General features: G+C 49.4%; 2 protein-coding genes across 3 annotated transcripts in view; one reads left to right on the forward strand and one right to left on the reverse strand.

The window, feature by feature from the left end:
- Window positions 1-5,283, reverse strand: part of NUBPL (NUBP iron-sulfur cluster assembly factor, mitochondrial) — a 74,618-nt gene extending 69,335 nt beyond the window's left edge. The window contains exon 1 of the mRNA XM_086936956.1: window positions 4,091-5,283. Coding sequence (XP_086793082.1) covers window positions 4,091-4,228 — 138 coding nt within the window. The 5' untranslated portion in view covers window positions 4,229-5,283. The remainder of the gene's footprint in view (window positions 1-4,090) is intronic.
- A 200-nt stretch (window positions 5,284-5,483) lies between these two features.
- Window positions 5,484-16,113, forward strand: part of DTD2 (D-aminoacyl-tRNA deacylase 2) — a 70,123-nt gene continuing 59,493 nt past the window's right edge. Inside the window, exon 1 of one of the 2 annotated variants that reach the window (XM_086936959.1) lies at window positions 5,484-5,700. The gene's annotated coding sequence lies outside the window, so the exon portion shown is untranslated. The remainder of the gene's footprint in view (window positions 5,701-16,113) is intronic. The other variant, XM_086936960.1, reaches the window with a different exon arrangement.

Below are 16,113 nucleotides of genomic sequence, written 5' to 3' on the forward strand. Positions count from 1 at the left end.
ACTGCACGTTTGCACTTACCACTGTATATATTGTTTAGTTCACGTTCCGTCACGGACGTCACTGTACAGAATCCCCGCACTTGTTCACGGCAGCACCAACCCCTCTTTCTCCCAGATACTCTTTTCCTCTCCATCTTGTCCCATTCCCCACTCTACTCACGGTCCGTTCTTATCCCACACACCTGGTGACGGTATTCGGTACCAAGGCAACCTACAACAGTCAAACTAATGGCCCTTTCTCTTTCTCTCCTTCCCATACCTCTTAGGAACCCCCATCCCAACGAACGGCCAACTGGACCTGCTGGACGACCCCAACCAACGCCTACCCAAGAACCAACCCTTCCAAGGAACTACTGGGACGTCGGACGACCCAACATCAACCCGGAGCCACCCCTGTCCATTTCTTTCCTCACGAACTGCAATCTCTGTACACTAGTAATAAAAACCGGCTCAGAAATAGCCCACTATATACGGCCTCCACGCCTGTTATTCCGGTCCGCACACAGCCCACGACCACAAGTGGTAATCCCAACAATCTGCTTTCGCTGAATCGGTAACCAAATACACAACGCCACTTACAGACCCTGATTAGAAATTATAATGCTAAGGGAAAGTGCAGAAAGGATTATGCCAAAGATGAGGCTGCAATTTCTGCAGTTATCGAAAAGGCCTTTGACAGCCTAGAATGGCAGTACCTCCATAGAGTCCTAGAGACGATGGGTCTAGGCACTGGGTTTGTGGAATGAGTAAAACTGCTATACGCGGACCCCAGAGCCAGGGTGCGGACGGGGAGAGTTATTTTCCTGAGCATTAGAGTAGAAAGGGGTACTAGGCAGGGATACCCTTTGTCTCCTCTGTTGTTCGCACTGGCCATGGAGCTGCTGGCATGCCGGGCCAGAGCGGGACGTGATTACGTGGGGATGGCAATCAAGGACACTTATCATAGCGTAGCACACTATGCCGACGACCTACTCCTCTTCCTACAAAATATAGATGGAGACTTGCAGGGGGTTAGGGTTATGTTGGAAGAATTTGGCGCTCTTTCGGGGCTATGGGTAAGCTGGCAGAAATCTAAGGTATTCCCCGTGATGCACAATAGACACCCTCCATAGGGGTTGGGGACCCTGTAATGGGAACCCACCTGCCTAGAGTACTTGGGAGTGACAATATACCATGACATGGCGAACTTGGTGGAGGGCAATGTGGGCAGGGGGATACGTGCTCTCCGTTCCTCCATAGACTTTTGGGGATCCCTCCCGCTGTCGGTCGCAGACAGAGGGGCCCGCTGAAAATGGTGGCGCTTCCACGCCTGCTATACATATTCGGAACACTTCCGGTGTGGCTACCTTGTGCGACATTCCGCAACCTAAACTCGCAGATTACAGCATTCTTGTGGGGGACAGGACACAGACGAGTGGCCCTGGGTACGATGCAACGCTCCACCTCCACAGGAGGGCTGGAGGTCCCTGACCTTGAGGCATACTACCTGGCAGCACAGCTGCAGTGGTTTGTGAGATGGCTGGCAGACAGCACCCAGACAGGGTACAGTCACCATTTGCCCCTGAACACCCAATCCTAACGAAAATACTATTAAGTTTGAAGCAGGGACCACGCAGGAAGACGGACGAGGAGACAGTAATCACGAGGTGCTGAGCGAGGTGTCTACATCGGGCGGGTTGCAAGATCCCTTACTCCCCAGACATACCTTTTGAAATGCTCCGACAGGTACCGCATGGGGAAAATTGGGCTGGACTGGATGACTGGAAGGAAGCGGGGCTACGAGTGGTCGGGGACCTCTTTCGAGAATCCCAAATGCTCCCATTCGAGACTTCCGCGTGGAGTTTTACCTCCCGCAGGGTCATTCCGAAAGCACTGGACTACAGGAGCGACAGAACCTAGAGCATTGGACTGCTGCAGATAAGTGGTCCTTTCTGCAGGTAGGATACAAATGGTCTCCTGCATATATGGAGCCATCAGAAGGGATCTACAGAAGATGTACAAAAACCCTAGGAGTGACAGAGTACAATGGGAAGAGGATTTAGGGGCACCAATCACAGAAAAATACTGGGTTGCCATTGTAGAGCACACCTTGAAGGTCTCTAGAAATGCGAGGGTCAAGCTCATAAACTATTACATACTTCATAGGGCGTACCTCACGCCAGCCAGAATCTGGCGCTACTTCCAAACGGAGGGCGCGGGCTGCCCCTGATGCAGAGACAAAGAGGCACACATCCTCCACATGCTGTGGGACTGTCCAGGCCTGGGGGGATTCTGGGAGGAGGTAATAACGACAGTTGAGAACGTAATAGTAAGGGAAGTCACGCGCACACCAAGTTGCTGCATACTACATTGGTTTCCACACACGGCTAAGACAAAGGTCACTGGGAGGTTTCAAGACAGCATTTGTACTAGTGAAAAGGGAAATCACGAAAAAATGGAAATCCGTGAAAGGCCCACGAATAGAGAATTGGAGAAGGGAACTAGGGAAGTGGGCAGACGTAGAACATTTTTGTTGTTCTGATTTAATTTGATTAAAATGTACTCTCTTCCTTTCACAGTGCAGGGCAGGACATCAGACGCACCACAGGAGGTGGAGCCAGCATTGTGGAGGGAAGGCACAGCCCTATTCATGTACCAGGTGCAACTCCTCCCACCCATCTACATGCAGATCTCTCTATTCAGCCCTGGGCTGACTCACCCTGTCTCCTGGAATCCCCCAGCCCCTGTCACTCCAGACAAGAAATACACAACCTAGCAGAGGCAGGCTTGGATGGTTAGACAAGAAAATAACTACTTTCTAAAAATGGTATTTTCAAACACAGAATGTTAAAACCAACTTCACTAAAAGATGCATTTTATCATTCTGAGTTCAGGTATACTACACTTGAATTTCTACCTGGTTCCCTGAGTCAGTTAGGATTATAAAATGTAATAATCAAACTGCCTATTCTGGCATATGGGGAAAAGGTAGCCTTTTAATAGTGAAAAACGAAAATGGCTGTAATTCACTATTAGGACATGCCACACACATCAGGACTTGTCCTGCCTTTTACCTACAATGCACCCTGCCGTATGGCCTACCATAGGGATGTCTGATATGAAGAAAAGGGAAGGTTTAGGGACTGGCAAGTGGGTGCACTTGCCCAGTCAGCATGGCAATACCAGACTAAACACAGGCTCTGCAATGGCAGACCTGAGAAACACTTTTACAGGCTGCTTCTGTGGGTGGTACAATCAGTGCTGCAAGCCCACCAGCAGCATTTGGTTTACAAGCCCTGGGCACCCCTGGTGCACTGTACTAGGGTCTGACAGGTAAACCAAACCAGCCAATTATGGAATGACTAATCCATACATCAATTTACCTTAGGGAGGGCATAAGTACTTTAGCACTGATCAGCAGTGGTAAAGTGCCCAGAGTGATAAAACCAACAAAAACAGGTCAGACAAAATACCGGAGGAAGGTAAAAAGTTCAGGGATGACCCTGCAAAAAGGGCCAAGTCCAATACAGAACTACCAGGGATTGAGCTCAGATTAATTCAGTGACTTTAGTGAGTCACTATGACAAGTACTGTGGTTATTATTTGAGGTGGGAACTAATACCCCTTAACTAATCTCACAACTTCTCACACGAAGTTAAAACCTTACAGGTAAACAGGAGCGTTCCTGGTCACTCTTCACACTCTTCTCCACTCCAACTGACAACTCTGTCAACATGATCACCCACTCCATCACAATCTATCCCTAAATATTCCATACATACAAATACTCTAAGCGGCAAGCCCAACAATGGTGGGTGAAAAGGAATCACACAAGCACCTCTGTAGCAGGGCCACATCGCCCAGACATTGATTTTGCCAGAATCTGAACATGGTAGCCTTGGTCTGCGCTAAAGGTTGACGTATGGGTTGACTATAGAGATGCGCTCCCGCATCTTAGTTCATAAACAAACAACAGTTAACTATAGTTTATCGACTGTCAGCTAAGTTTTTGACTGCACATTTGAACAGTGATTTAAGCCATGCTGTGCAGAAACATGCCATGTGACAGCTGTGGAACATCACTAATATACCACGTGCAACTCTTACTTACCTTGAGACGACACTGCCTCAGAGTTTGGGTCTGAAGAGCACATTTGTTGAAGGACAGTAACCCCCGGGGAAATGAAATTTGTGTTTGGAAGTGAGCCAGTCCAATCTGAAGAAACTGGGAAAAATGTCTTGCTGCCATCCCTCACCCAACTACACCCCACTACATGGAAGATATAAGACTGACCCTGTAGAAGTCCCTACACTGTCAGAAAGCTGTGCACATTTCAGAGCGGTTTGCACCTAGAATTGTATTCTTGGAAAATTGCACAACCGTGGTTGAAGATCCCTTTGAAACGCTAAATAAAATGTACCAAGTATTAGTGATCGGAGAGAGTAGGCAGCAGTAAAATAAATGTCCACCCTAAGACTGTGAGGTCATTATAGCTTTAGACAATTACTGAATCTGTAAGTAAGTGAGAGGCCAGAGGGACTGTCGCCGTAAGACTGACAGATCTCAGGTGAAAGGCTGGCAGGCGTGAGTGAACGTCCTCGGACTCCTAGATCTCCATTTCTGATTGCACTGTCGCTGATAGTCAGACCAGAGTGAATGCTCAGCTCAGTCTGTCAGAAGCTTCTGACTCAGAGTGACTGAGTAGAATCTGTCATCAGTCTTCTGACAGATTCCTGTGCACGCACACAATGTTAGTAACCCTGGAGAGTGAATGACTGATGGACCAGAGTGGTTGTCACCCTCAGCCAGTCTGATTCTAGCCTGTAAACAGACAATGACCCTGAGGAGGGAGTGACTGGCACACCCCAGTCACTGTCACCCTCGGACTGTCTGTATGCAACCAGGGACCCCGAGAAACGAGAGTCTGGTAAACGGCCCAGGAGTGACTGGCAGCGCAGAGTGAATGCCCCAGACCGTCCCTCTGCTGCTGGCACAGGCCCGGGCACGCACACGACCTCAGACCCCGAGAAACGAGAGTCTGGTAAACGGCCCAGGGGTGACTGGCAGCGCAGAGTGAATGCCCCAGACCGTCACTCTGCTGCTGGCACAGGCCCGGGCACGCACACGACCTCAGTGGCTGGAGGTCACTCTACCTGGGGCTCTGGGCACACGCGCTCCTTCGCTATCACTACTAGAAACGCCCTATGTGAGCCCCTTGTCCTGCTCTGAACGCTGCTCTATCATTCCCTTCTGATATTAAACCTCGTGTTTGCACCCACGCTTCCATAAACCCTCTGTCCCCTAACAGTGGATAATATAAACATGTGTACTTCCGGGGTAGGCGTCAAGGGCTTACAGCCAATCAGCGAGGCGGAACAACATATTTGTTTGGAGTTTAGTCTGAAAGCCGCGGCTTCATTTGGTGAACATCTTGTCCCTTGATTGGCTCCTGGCCTCTTGTCATTTGTCTATTGGTACTTTAAACTCTCGCCAATGTCCAGTTACTCTACATTGGCTAGGAGATCTTGGGAGGAGCGCTTGCCAGATCCTTATTGGCTGATTACTTCTATGACGCGCGTGCAGAGATGCCGGGTGTTTAGCCGCATTTGTGTTGGTGTTGAAGGAGTTTTTTTGTGTCAAAGTCTGTGTTCCCGGAGGGAAACTAACCCGTTCCCTGGAGCCCGCACTGCTGGCAACCGGAAGTGACAGCATCGGGGCTGGTGAGTAGACTCGACCCCGACGGGGCCTCGCATTGAATCGACTCCTCCAATCGGCGGTTTCTGTGTTCCGATGCACTGCCGGGAGCCATCCGGGCGGGTTCACGTTGTGTATGCAATTAATAGATCAAAAGGGGACTATAGCACCAGAGTTACAAGAGAAATGAAAAATCACCTAGCTAACAAGAAGGAAAATGAAACATTTACTAGCTAAGAAGAAGGAAAGTTTCAGTTCTATTAAGCACTAGGAGGCGCTGATTATGCATATCTTTCTTCACTTTATTTGTATAGCATTATTTAAAGAACATAAATTAAAAAAACAGTAACATTACAGGCTACACATCCGCTGAACCATAGGGGAGTAGGCTCCATGGTAACTGAAGCAAGTAAGTGGTCTTGCTGTTAACCCAGCGTGAGCCGGGTAGGTCGCACCCACGCACTTGGGCCAGGCGTGACCCGAGCCAATAAATAAACGGGGTAGTAGCAGCACGAAGGATTCCACCCAACTATCCAACTGAGTATTGTGTGTGTTATTTCCGTGCTGCCCATAGTCCTTATTAGTGTCGCAAGCCACCCAGTTTACACTGGTGACCAGAGCGGAGCCCGCGCTCCAGTGCCTGCAGCTGCCGATGACGTGACCCGTACAAGCCGTTGCTAATCAGGCCTGCGGACTGAGGCGTTGTCCACGACTCCCCAGACTTTTTCTCTACCCACCCTGGCCACTGCCACCGTCCAAGTGGGGGAAGTGCCTGAACAGACGGCAACACACACCGAAGACGGACGGTAAGAGTGTAGTCCTAACACTACCGCTCGCATGTCCCGGCCCGCGCTATATGCGCGCAGCAAGGCCAAACGTGAGTAAAAAATTAGATAGCTATCGCGCCAATAATTTTAATTCTATTAAGGACACGGAGGCGAGGATTATGCTTCTCTTTCTTTTAATGCTACACACAGCAGCCAATGAAAAACGTATATGTAAACAAAACTACATTTCCCATGATGCTAACACATATCACTTCTTGTAATAGCCCATAAGAACCAGGCAACATCGGATATTTTCCTCTTTCTTTGCTACGAACATGAGTCCATTAATAACTTTGATCCAACATGAATCGCCTCCAACGTGGAAGAACAGTCAACTGGAAAGAATTCCATCAAACCGCCAGACATTCAGTCCATCTTCTTTTCAGAACCTGAAAGAATGAGAAACACGCCCATAAAGTCTGTCAAACAGAACATATCAGGGTGGGCATAATATTACAACACATGTAATAACCGGGTGGGATAATCCTCGCCTCCGTGTCCTTAATAGAATTGAAAATTCTTGGCGCGATAGCTAGCTAATTTTTTATTCTATTACAAGACCGGAGGCTTCGTATTATGCTAGTTTAACGCTCTTGAAACACCACAGAGGAAATATCACCCACCGGTTTATAGTAAAACTGTTTGAAAGTGGATTCAGAAGACCAATCAGCTGAATGCATTATATCCTGAATGGTACATCCCAACATAAAACTTTTAGACGCCATGGCGCCCCGAACAGAATGTGCACCAAACACCTGAGTATCAATGCCAGCTTCCTGCATGATAAATTTCAACCACCTGGCTATAGTAGCCGCAGTAACAGGTCTGAAAGGCTTCTGTAATTCAATCAATAATTGCGAAACACCCAGAGGTCTTACATTTTTTGTACATTCTTCGTATGCTTTAAGGCATTGAACCACACAAAGTTTAGCATTGCTAGGAAAGGCATAATAATCAACACATCGAGACATAGTCTTAGTTCTAGCCGTTATATTAAAGGAAACCCCTTCAGGGGTGAATACTCTACCCGTAATATCCAGGGCCTTCACGTCTGAAGAACGTCGACAAGCCGAAAGACAGAGTAACATAGTGAGTTTAGCTGAAAGTTGCTTTCCGGACATAAGATCATTATGAGGCCAATTGGCGAGAAAATCGAGCACCTTTAGAGACATCCCAGAAGGACGTATACTTAGGCTTAGGCGGATTCGCAACTCGAATCCCCTTCAAGAGTTTACAGACCATAGGATGCATGGGGTAAAAACGGAGAGCTTACTGAGAAGATACCAGTGTCCAGGGGCGTAAGACAGGGCTGCGTCTTGGCGCCCACCCTATTCTCACTATATCTGAATGGGGTGGTAAAACATCTTCAACAAGAACCAGCCGACGCCCCCTGTCTTGGAGGTGTCCGCATCCCAACCCTGCTTTTTGCGGATGACACGCTCCTGATCTCGAAGACCCCACAAGGCCTGCAGAAATTACTAACACGATTCCAGGAGTTCTGTGCTGCAAAAGGGTTAATAATAAATGTGGACAAAACGAAATACTTAGCTGTAAATCCACCTAAAAAATTGGGCCGCTCACCTACACTTAAATCTATCCCCCTAGAGAAAGTAGCCGAATTCGACTACCTTGGTATCCGGATTACGGATAGGATGACTTGGGCAAACCATATTGATAAAATGGTTCTTAATCATAGGAGAGTAGGAGGAGCTCTCATGAGGGAATACAGGGCCTCAACTAGGAGATCACTTACCCCAGTACTCGACATCTACAAGGCCAAAGTAGCGACATCAGCCTTGTATGGGGCAGAACTGTGGGGTCACTGCCGATTGGATGCCCTAGTGACAGCGGAGAGCAAGCTTTTAAAATCTTTCATCTCTGTTCCACTGAGCACACCATCAGTACCAGTGTGGATGGACACGGGATGTAAAAACATCAAAGACCAGGCCCAGCTTCGCCCGCTCCTGTTGTGGACACGGATTTGGAGGAGCGAAGAATTAAAATCCTATGCTGATGCCCTGGGAGATATAATGAGCCAGGGGGGTTGGGCTAAGATAAGATGGTTAAGCGACACCAAAAAGCTTTTGGAGAATATCGGCCTAGGAGATTGCTGGTCATCTCGTTCAGCCCCTCCAAAAGAAGTTGTCAAGGCGCTTTATTGGAAATGGACTGCGGAGCGTCTAATTACAAACTCCAACCACTGCAGGTCCACGGCCGCCTTTCTACAAATTAAAGACACTGTGGCCTTTGAACCCTACCTGGACTTGATCACTCTCCCCTTTGACCGAGCTCTTTATTTTAAATTTAGAGTTGGTTCCCTCCCGCTAGGTGCTCTGGTATCGAAATGGTCACTAGCGGCCCGTACTTCTCCTAACTGTGCATGTTGCCCGAGTAAGGTTGAGTCCATTGCGCATGTCTTATTTGAATGCCCGGATTACGCAAGGCCTAGGAGTCTCTGGCTGAAACCACTCTGCCGAAATATGGGCACTCGTAGTTATTTAGTAGCCTTGCGTATCCTAAGCACGGACACTTCCCCCCCCTATTGTGTGCGGAACAGCTAAATTTTTAAAGCAGTTTTGGCTTATTCGATGTAAGAGATTGTCAGTAGCTGTTTAATTCTCTTTTTAGTTAATTTATCAACGGTCTTTTATGTCCTTTTATCTCTTTTAATATTTTACACTGACTTCTTGTGGCAATGATTTTTTTGTACATTATATTGATTGTATTATAAATGTGCTTATAAGATATCTTGCATATCGAATAAAAGCTTATGACTGACTGATAGGATGCATACCTACCGGTTTACTATCGATTTGAGAATGGCCCGCCGAAATTGCGGAGCGGAAGTTATTCACAGAACGATAAGCTAACCCCTCCGACGCTTTCGAGGAAAAAAAATTTATGATACAGGGTAGTCCTGCCCCCAAGGGATCCACGTGTTGTTCCATGCACCAACGAACCCAGCCTTTCCAAGCGGAAGAATACCGCTTTCTGGTGGAGGGAGCCCAGACTTGATCAATGAAGGCTGAAGCTAGTTCCGAAAACTCTGGCATTTGCCAACGTGTCGTGAAAGTCTCCAGGCCAACAGTGTTAGATGCCCTGACAGTACCATCGGGTGCATCTCTCCCTGAGGGCCCAGGAGCAGCGTCGGAGAATCCGGGATCCTCCTGGGAAGGTCGCAGCACAGCTCCAGAAGGCTCGGGAACCACGGCTGCGACTTCCAAAGGGGAGTCACTAAAATCAACTCCGCCTTCTGACGCAGAACCCGAGAGTACAATCGGGGAATCAGAATGAAGGGGGGAAACACATAATTCAGTGACTGACACCAGTCCTGAGAAAAAGCATCAGTCGCTAGAGCCAACGGATCCGGTCTCCAACTGAAGAACAGAGACATCTGACGATTCAGGCGGGACGCGAAAAGATCGATCAGACACGTTCCCCAAATCTTTTGTAACCAGTGCACCACTTTCGGGTTGAGTTGCCAATCGCTGTAATCTTTCAGGTGGCGTGAGTGCCAATCCGCCACCACATTCGACTGACCCGGGATGTACTCCGCCGTGACAGAAATCTGGTGGGTCAGACAGTAATGCCAGAAATCCTTCGCTATTTCGACCAACATGGAGGATCTTGTACCCCCTAGTTTGTTGATGTAGCGCACCGCCGATATGTTGTCCATCCTTAGTAGGATGCAACAAGACACCTTCTTGGGTGCTAGGGTTCTGACTGCGAATGAACCGGCGAGCAGCTCGAGACAATTTATGTGCAGCTCTAGCTCCTGCAGAGACCACCTGCCGCCGGTGGAAATACTTCCACACTGCGCCCCCCAGCCCCAACGGCTGGCATCGGACTCTATGATCACTTCGGGAACGTGGCCGAAGACGGCCCGACCGTTCCAAGCCTCCACGTGGCCTAACCACCACTGGAGTTCCTGCCGAACCTCCGACGACAGAGGAACTAGATCCGTATAGGAGAGACACTCCTGCAGGTGCCGAATCTTCAACCTCTGAAGGGCCCGATAATCTAGGGGCCCCGGAAATATTGCTTGCACAGAAGATGCCAGGAGACCCACTACTCTGGCAATTGCTCGCAACGTCACCGTCTGTCTGGACAACAGGACGCGCAATTCCTTCTGAATGTCGCGCAGTTTCGACCGCGGGAGACTCAACTGAGTCCTTTGTGAGTCTATGACAAAGCCCAGAAATTCTATCTTCTGGGTTGAGCAGAGAACCGACTTCTTCTCGTTGACGACAAAACCTAGATTTTGCAGCGTAGCAATGGTCAAGTGCAGGTGCTGAGAAGCTGTATCCTGCGTCTGTGCCATGATCAGGATGTCGTCTAAGTACACTATCATACGGAGCCCCTGCTCCCAGAGATATGCAATCACCAGTTTTAACACCTTGGTGAAGCACCAAGGAGCCGATGAGAGACTGAAAGGCAGGACCAAATACTCGTACCACTGGTCTCTCCACTGAAACTGAAGAAACCTCCGATGGGGAGGAAAAATCGGAACGGATAGGTAGGCGTCCTTCAGGTCCAAACGGACCATCCAGTCCCCCTGTTTCAAACAGATCCGTCAAAAGATGGATGCCCTCCATCTTGAAGTGCTTGTAAACTAAGAACTGGTTGAAGGTTTTTAAATGGAGTACCAACCTGTAACCTCCACCATGAAAAACATCCTGAACGGGGACCTGAAAGAAATGCAGATGAAAACCTCGAACAGTCTCTAGGACCCAGGCGTCCTGAGATAACTGAACCCAATTGTGAAAGAAATGATAAGTACGACCCCCCAAAGGCAACGGGTAAGGATCTGGAGCACTCACCTCCTGATTCTGAGGCCTGGAAGCCGCCATGGTAATAACCCTTGTTGAACCATCGCTTGTTGAACCGCTGTCTGGTAGGGTAGAAGGTTCCTCCTCTGGTGGAATCCCACTCTCCTCTACCACGTCCAAAATCACCTCTGTGGGGGCCTTGGAATTGCTGACGGCCAAACAAGCGTCCCCGGCCTCGTCTGGCCCTGTGAAAAACACCAGATTGCAGGGCACGCTTGATACCGGATTGAGCCTTATCCAAAGTGGTAAAAGTACCGACGTACTTCACCACGTCCTTCACAAAACGTTCGCCGAACAGGTTGCCCTCCGCCAAGGGTCCTGGTTCTGCGGTGGCAAGTTCAGTGAGATTAGTGTCCATCCTCATGACAAGGGACTTGCGCCGTTCAGTTGAAATTGCACAGTTCGCATTGCCCAGAATGCAAATGGCCCTCTGGGTCCAGCCCGCCAACACATGCGGGTCCATGGCCCAGTTGGATTCCTGGGCCTCTGAAGCCATTTCCAGGATCTTGGCCAGAGGGCCGACCACATCCAGGAGTTTGTCCTGGCAGCCCCTCTATGCGCGGTCTATACCCTTCTTAGGGTCCTTCGTGAACTTCTTAAGGAAAGTTAACATACTAGGATCAATATCAGGAGTTTCCGCCACCTTGTCTGATATGTCTGGACGCAGGCACTCCGAGCGCAATCTATTTCTGACCTCCTTGTCGAAGCTCTTGCGGAGATTATCTTGAAAATAGGCTGCGACCTCTGGCGCTGGAAGCCAGTCAGAATATCGTGGGTGGACAATATCTGCCGGATCAAAGGTAAAGGGGGTGGACAGAGACTGAGAAGACTCTACATTCTTGGACTTCTTTGTCCGTTTCCTGGGGGGAGATTCATCAGAAGTATCAGTATTAGTAGTAGTGTCCATGTCGGTATCCGTGTCCTGTACCTGGGACTTCTTACCCGAGTCTGGAGCAGGCAGAGAGGACATAAAATAGGAATGAGGCCACATCTCCGAAGGCGCCTGAGAGGCAGCAGCGTCCTTCTTTGCGGAATCAGCGGAGGTAAAACCACGCATTTTGCAAACTTCTCCAGTTGCCTAGTGATTGGCTTCAGGGCACTAGCCAAAGCCTGCTGAACAGTTCCCGGAACTGCCTTCTCCAGGGCCTTGTTGACGGAATCTTGGACGGAGGCGTCCAGAGCCTCAACAATCTTTTCTTCAACAGAAGGGGAAACCACTTCCTCGGCATAGAGATTCTCCTCATCATATGTCGCCCAGTCCTCCATGGTGGCACCAAACTTGTACATAGAATTGCTCATAGAGAAGGCAAGAACAAAGAATAAATCAGAGGAGTAAAAGGGGGGAGCCAACCCACAGCACAAGTAATATCTCTCTCTCTCTCTCTCTCTATATATATATACATACATACATACATACATACATACATACATACATACATAAATATGGGCAATCAGGTACCTAGCTCCTCAGCCAAAGGCTGTATAAAGTTGTTGCAGCCCACAGGCGTAAAATGGAGCCAAAGTCTCTTGAATAGAATAACAAAGTCCAAAGAGGTGTGCACCCTCTAGGCCCAGCAGTTATTTCAGCCAGCAAGGCGTCAATGAACTTCCCCCGGTGGAAGGCAGCACCAAAGACCCTAAAACTACCAAAAAACGGGCAGTAGCGACGTGTGTAGCCCAATCCTACCAAAAACAAGCCCAATTGGGCTACACACGTCGAAACTATCGAAACCGAAACTACCTAAAGGCTCAGAGCGTCTAAGGCCAATGAGGGGGGCCACGCGCTCTCAATATTAGAAAAAACCTCGCCGTCGGCGAGTCGGTACCGTGCCCAGTCGAGAAAGCAGAGTCACACACAAGCGGCACCTGCCGCGACCGCCGCGCTCCCAGCGCGAGTCAGATGAAAATAAAAGCCCCTCGGGAGTCAGTGCAAGTAAGCGCCGCTCCTGAAACACGCGCGCGGCGTCCGGGTACACTCGCGTCCCCCGCAGGGAAGGCAAACGCGATCGCACCCGGCAGACGGTGACAGTGCTGCCCAAAGCTACACATAAGGCACCAATACAGAGCGCCGCAGCGCGAGCATAAACAGAACACCCAAAGGGACAATCGTGCCGAAATACAAGGCAATAAGACAATATACAGAATAAGAATATCAGTAAAAGGCACTTAACTGGCTGCGTGAACAGCAGAGAAAGAGGACAATATCCAGTGTTGCCTGGTTCTTATGGGCTATTACAGGAAGTGATGTGTGTTAGCATCATGGGAAATGTAGTTTTGTTTACATATACAACGTTTTTTATTGGCTGCTGTGTGTAGCATTAAAAGAAAGAAAAGTATAATACGAAGCCTCCAGTCCTGTAATAGAATCACATGTGCCCAGGCCAGCATCCACCTCCGGAACTAGGGAGCATCGCAGGCTGCACACCTGACACCACAGCGTGCCAGGATGAGGACAGCCCTACGGTTACGCGCAGCTCCAGATCCTAGGAGGCACAATAAAGAAAGAATAAGGAATATAGAGGGTAAAAAAAAACACTGGTGAGAGGAAACCAGGGGGAATTCAGGGAGCAAGCACAAAGTAAACACAAGACCACAGGTATGACACCTCAGAGTCAGCTGAACTTGAAGGCGCACTGAGACACAAGATGGGGGATGATCCGAATGCAAATCAGCCACTAAGGTATGTAGTCACACAGCATGCCCCCATAGGAAACTACTTTTGGGCAACAAGAGAGACCGACGGCCCGAAGTGTTTGTAGGCGGCTTGCTGTGTTAACACGTTCTGAGTGATATTCCTATTGATTGCTGTCTGATGATGGCTTGAGCGCTGCCGGCCACCTCGTGGTTGTAGGCATAGAGCTGTGTTAATACTCTCAATCACCAATAAAAACGTAAAAAAAAAAAAAAAACAGGCGGAGCAGTAAAACAATCATTGTTCCTCCACTATGCTGGGGAAGAAGTATACCTCCTATCAAACACCTCCCCAATAAAGGAGCGTATTCCGACTACGATGACGCCGTGACAGCTCTGATTGCACACTTCTACCCGCAGCTGAATCTAGATTTTGAGAGATTTAAGGTGAGTCAAGCCCGCCAGCACAGTTGGGAATCACTCAATGCTTTTTACGCATGGTTGCGAGAGCTGGCCAGCACCTACGCAATGGACGACAGGGTCACGGAAGTGATTTGCGCCCAAGTCATTTAAGGTTGCTGCAGCAAGACGCTACAAGGGCTGATCCTGAGGCAGCCGAACATACCCCTAAAGGACATACTGGTCCTGGCCAGGACACATGACCTATCTGCAGCAAGAGCCGATGAGATGGACTTAGCCCTAACACGGTCAACAGACAAAGACAGCCATCAAGACGGAGCGCATTGACGCCGTGAGGACCCGAGACAGAGGGAGCGGGCAGCGAAACCGTCTACCCGAAGGACCAATGTGAATATTGTGGACATGAGTAACATCTTGTCCAAGCGTGCACCGCCCAGGGACGGACGTGCTCCCACTGTGTAATCTCGAACCATTTTACCTCCATATGCAGAAAGAAGATTCAACGGAAAGACACCAGGGGCGGAAAGCCAATGAGGAGGATGGTGCGCCAACTGTCGAGTGCCTCCCTGACAACTATGAGCAGCACCAAGAAGACCGATCAGGCCACCTACAGGGTAGAAGACACATACACAGAGCATGAAGAAGTTGAGACATACCTCGTCTCATTCACTCGAGAGCTAAAGAAACGGAGGAGGCCACAACCCACATGCACCGTGAAGATAGCCGGCTCGGAAGCAGAGGCAGTCATCGACACTGGGGCCTCTGTGACCATCATGGGGATACAGCAGTATAATGGGCTACAACCTCGACCCGAACTTGCACCATCCAAGACTAAAATATTTACGTATGGAAACCAATTGCCTCTGCCTCAACGTGGGAAAATGACTGTGCCAATCAGGTCAGAAGATAACGAAATTACCACAACGGTCTACGTAATTGACCAAGAAGCCGATACCTTACTCAGCAGTCATGCCGCCGAGGACCTGGGCCTGGGGACATCGCGAGGAGCATACAAGTGAAGCAAACAAAAGAGCTGCTGAGCCACTTCGCAAGACTTTTTAAGGGACTGGGGCGCATCAAGAGAGCCCCTGTGAAGCTCCACATCGACCCAGCGGTGACCCAGACAGCACTCCTCCACCAGAAAATCCCTTTCTCCTGAGGCCTCTAGTGGATCAGGATCTGCAGAAGCTGGAGGACCAAGGGGTGATAGAAAAGGTATCCGGGCCAACCCCATGGGTGTCCCCCATGGTCATAGCAGAGTAACCATGGCAACCAGGAAAGATCAGATTGTGCATTGACATGCAGCTCCCCAACTAGGCCATCCGGCGGGAGCGCCACATCACGCCAACGATGGACGACATAGTGGCTGACTTCAACGGGTCCCAGTGGTTTTTGATTTAAACTCAGTTGGTCTTGGCCAAGGAGAGCAGGTACATCACCATGTTCAACACACACCTGGGGCTGCGGCGCTACAAACGCCTCAACTTTGGAATATCTTCAGCAGCAGAAATATTTCAGGACACAGAACGTGAGATCCTGTCGGGTCTGCCAGGGGTGCTGGTGACGACATCCTCATCCATTCCACTACTGCAGACAAACACTACAGACAGCTCAGAGCCATGCTGAAGCGCCTCCAGGAGCATGGAGTCACCCTGCACCGGGAAAAGTGCCTCTTCTTTCAGAGGGAGATAGCATTCTTTGGATACATCTCCAACCAAGAAAAGGATCCAGG

Source organism: Lissotriton vulgaris, chromosome 9 (assembly GCF_964263255.1).
Source record: "Lissotriton vulgaris chromosome 9, aLisVul1.2, whole genome shotgun sequence".
NCBI lineage: Eukaryota > Metazoa > Chordata > Amphibia > Caudata > Salamandridae > Lissotriton > Lissotriton vulgaris.